The 3,477-nt window shown below is 55.3% G+C and overlaps 2 protein-coding genes across 2 annotated transcripts; both read right to left on the minus strand.

The window, feature by feature from the left end:
- Positions 1-1,154: 1,154 nt before the first annotated feature.
- On the minus strand, positions 1,155-2,532 carry MAM_08435 (O-methyltransferase, family 2; the record flags this gene model as incomplete). The annotated part of the gene is made up of 4 exons (XM_040827233.1): positions 1,155-1,440; positions 1,544-2,005; positions 2,070-2,190; positions 2,253-2,532. The coding sequence occupies 4 exons, from the start codon at positions 2,530-2,532 to the stop codon at positions 1,155-1,157; spliced, it is 1,149 nt and encodes a 382-aa protein (XP_040674774.1).
- Positions 2,533-2,940: 408 nt separating this feature from the next.
- MAM_08436 (uncharacterized protein) lies at positions 2,941-3,300 on the minus strand (the record flags this gene model as incomplete). Its single annotated transcript, XM_040827234.1, has 1 exon — positions 2,941-3,300. One exon carries the CDS (start codon positions 3,298-3,300, stop codon positions 2,941-2,943), a length of 360 nt encoding a protein of 119 aa, XP_040674775.1.
- Between the last annotated feature and the right edge of the window lie 177 nt (positions 3,301-3,477).

Consider the following 3,477-nt stretch of genomic DNA (forward strand, 5'->3'; position numbering starts at 1 on the left):
TGCCACCGCTCACCAACATCGCGGTGATAGGTATTGCTTTCAGTGTGATAGCACCGTTGGTGCTGGTCTTCGTCTCGTTTGCGTTCGCCCTCTACTGGTTCGTCCACCGCTACAACGTCCTCTACGTCTACCAGTACGACCACGAATCTAGCGGGCGCTTCTTCGTGGCCGCGTTCAATCAACTCTTCACCGGCCTGTACGTCATGCAACTGTGCCTGATCGGTCACTTTTTCATGGCGACTGGTGCCGACGGAAGAGCCGCGTGTGTGCCTCACGGCATCACCATGACCGCAGTACTGGGTTTGACGGTGGCGTATCAGCTGTTCGTCAACCGTTCGTTCCATTCGCTCATCAGTTACCTGCCGGTGTTTGAGCACGAACAGGACAATGACGGTGGCAGCACCCGAGGCGGTCCGTCTACCACGAGGGTTGAAGAGAGCATCAGCGACACAATGCAATCGTGCGGCTGCAATCGCGAACCGATCGTGTGGATTCCACGCGATCCGTTGGGTTTCAGCAAAGATGAGATCCGAGATGCGACGAGCAAGGTGAGCCACACCAATGTCAGCGATGAGGGCGCTTGGCTAGACGAAAAAGGCGGAGTGTCAATAGAGAGCTGCCCTCCCGACCAAGAGACGCGTCTTGAGTCGTTGTTTGCTTTGATCGGCAGACGTCGGGAAGCAAATGGGCTTTACGACTCGGACCGCTAAGCGTTGTCAGGCTTCTGTAACGTTGTGGCGCGATGTCGTGTGGCGCGGTGTCGTGTAGCGCGATGTCGTGCGGTTTTTATCTTTGTCCATCTCGGGCCATGGTTGTTTACAAACAGACTGTATTAAATCTACTGTACCAAGTTTAAAGCAAGATATCACGTGCAAGCTCTTTCAGCCGAGTTTGGCAACATACATGATGAGAGAACTCACGTGGACCATATTTCTGTTCGAGAGACCAGAGATGAGAGGACTTCTTTTCGACTTTGTTACAGACAGGGTCATATCTTACATCAATCGAAAGCACAGAATAAGCACAGTGCAGGCACACCAGCGTGATATCCAGCGCCTCGCTGGCGGGAATGCTATTCCCCAGTGAAGGCGGCGGAGGGGCGCCTCCAAGTGAAGTTTCAGGGTCTGAAGCATGCGGGGAAGCCTCCGAGCGAATCACGAGCCTCGCCGACCTTGAATTTTGCGATTTGGGCCTCCGACCTGGCCACCACATACCTTTAGCCCAAGCTTCTCGACTAGGCCACGCAGCATGTCGTCCGTCCTCTCCCTGCCACCCAGCTTCACCATCATGTGCACATCCACGGACGTGTCGCGGCGGGATGGCTGGCGTACCGGGATAATGACGTCGTTGATCAGCAGCTTGCTGTACCCGGGGATCATTGCATCCCTGATGTGGCCCAAAATCCGCCCCGCGTCCGAATCGTCCCAGTCGTGGATGATGCTGTGTAGATGGTACACACGGGCACCCCGCGCCAACGATGTGGCCCAAGATCCGCCCCGCGTCCAAATCGTCCCAGTCGCGGATGATGCTGTGTAGATGGTACACACGGGCACCCCGCGCCAACTTGGGCTGCGCTGTGAAGAAGTTGTGCGCCATGCGCTGGACCTCTGCTGAACAAGTTGCGCGTGCCACTTTGTCAGGAAGGTCTTGCAGGATCAGTTGCTGACCGTGTGCGGGATACTTCCGTCGAAAAAGCTCCAAGTCTTCTCCAAGATTGCCCCCGACATCAACAATGAGCGGTCCCTGACTGTACCCGGCGAGGATGTTCTCTGGAGGGTACAGGTCAGTCCACGGGTCGCGATGGAGACGATAGGCTTTGAGCCACTCGTTGAAGGTGTTCGACATGTCCTGCTGCTCAGGCGCACCGTAAAAATCAAAGGCGGTCAGTCCTTGGCAAGCGAAGGTGCGTTGGAAAAGCCCGTCGCGAGGGCCGGAAGGGGGATCATAGGAGTGACTGCGGAAGTACTCTGGGAGGTTGAGGTACAGCTTCGCCGAGGTATCATAACTATGCTGAGGTTAACCCGCAGACTTCTTCCTGTGAGGATACTGTTCAGTCCGATCAGGCTTACAAGTAGTCGATGCCTGCGCCAGCAGATGTCAGCAAGGCGTCGGAGAAACGAGTCTGCTTGTAGGTGTCGGCGGTGACCTCTTCGACGACGGCGTGTGCGGCAAGATGCTTCAGGATACGGCCTGGGATGGCAAAGGTCAACCGTTGTGCGCCGCCAGTAAGTCTGTCGGTTGATACAACTCACTGAGCACGTCGACTTGCTTGAAGCCGATCATCTTCGCTAGGTCGCGACAGCTCTGTTGCGTATCGCCAGACTCTTTCCAGGACTGAAAGAGCCCAATGTCCAAACACAACTTGACGGAAGCCGTGAGGGCGGGAACGTCGATAACGATTTCCCAAACGCGCTCGAAAGGATCTTGCAGCCTGGTCAGCAGCGCTTGACACGCATTCACGGCTTCGATCCGGTCTCGATTGGTTGCAAAAGACTCTCGGGAGATGGTGCGCAACACCCGGACGGTCTCCATTGTTGGTGCGGTGGTGTGACTTGGACAAAGAATGACCAGATCAGACGTCGCGCGGATAGAACATACGTTATAAGGGTCTTCTTGGGAATGGTTCGAACGTATGTTACGGAGCTACGTAATATTACAGCACTATGCAAATCGAGATACGGGCTTCCAGGGTGGAGCTTGACGAGCAAATCCCGGGAAACGTGGGACTGCCTGTCGTCAAAGCACTGTCTCCGGCAGCGACAAGGGCCTGCAAAAGGGTTGCGCAAAGATCTGTTTGTGGCAGGATATTGTAACAGTCCTGAGCATAAGTCATACCTAAACCCATCTCTCGAAGAACTCCTGGTTCCCACGACGAAAGTTCTTGTTGATGCCTTCTCATGGCACGATCTGGCGATACCAACAACTTTGCTTTGGAGGTCGTCATTCCTCGAGACCTGCACACGCCCCACTGCAGTCCGCATCAGGAGTAGGACTGAGCTCGTCGTGCGTTAGCTTTCTCGCTTTGCGGTGATTGAAGGCTTGTGTCGGAAGCTGTTGAGATGAAGCCCTCCGCTTTCGGTCATCCAATTTGGGGAGCTCTGGCAAACGATCGCAAACACACCGCTCACGTTCTGAGGGGCCCAAGGAGAACGCGTCGAACAGGCCCTGTTGCTTGCAGAACCACGACATTGTCTGAGGAAAGCCCGATATTGGGTACTTCACGTCTTTATCGAGCTTGATGTAGATGGCGTGGGGGCTGTCTCGGTCACGGACGTGGAACTGGACATGCTGAGCGAACATCCTGCAACTGGGACAGATCGCGTCTGCCAAGCACACCTCGCCCAGTTCGTCCTCTTCGCTCACAAACTCTACAGACGGATAGTTCAAGGAAAGAAGCAAGTCAAGGACGAGACCGGGATCACCTCTGATGCGAATGGTTCCTTCGCAGAGATACGTGGCGGCCCGACCGTGCTTTGG

The sequence above is a fragment of the Metarhizium album genome, assembly GCF_000804445.1.
Source record: "Metarhizium album ARSEF 1941 chromosome Unknown scaffold_65, whole genome shotgun sequence".
Lineage (NCBI taxonomy): Eukaryota > Fungi > Ascomycota > Sordariomycetes > Hypocreales > Clavicipitaceae > Metarhizium > Metarhizium album.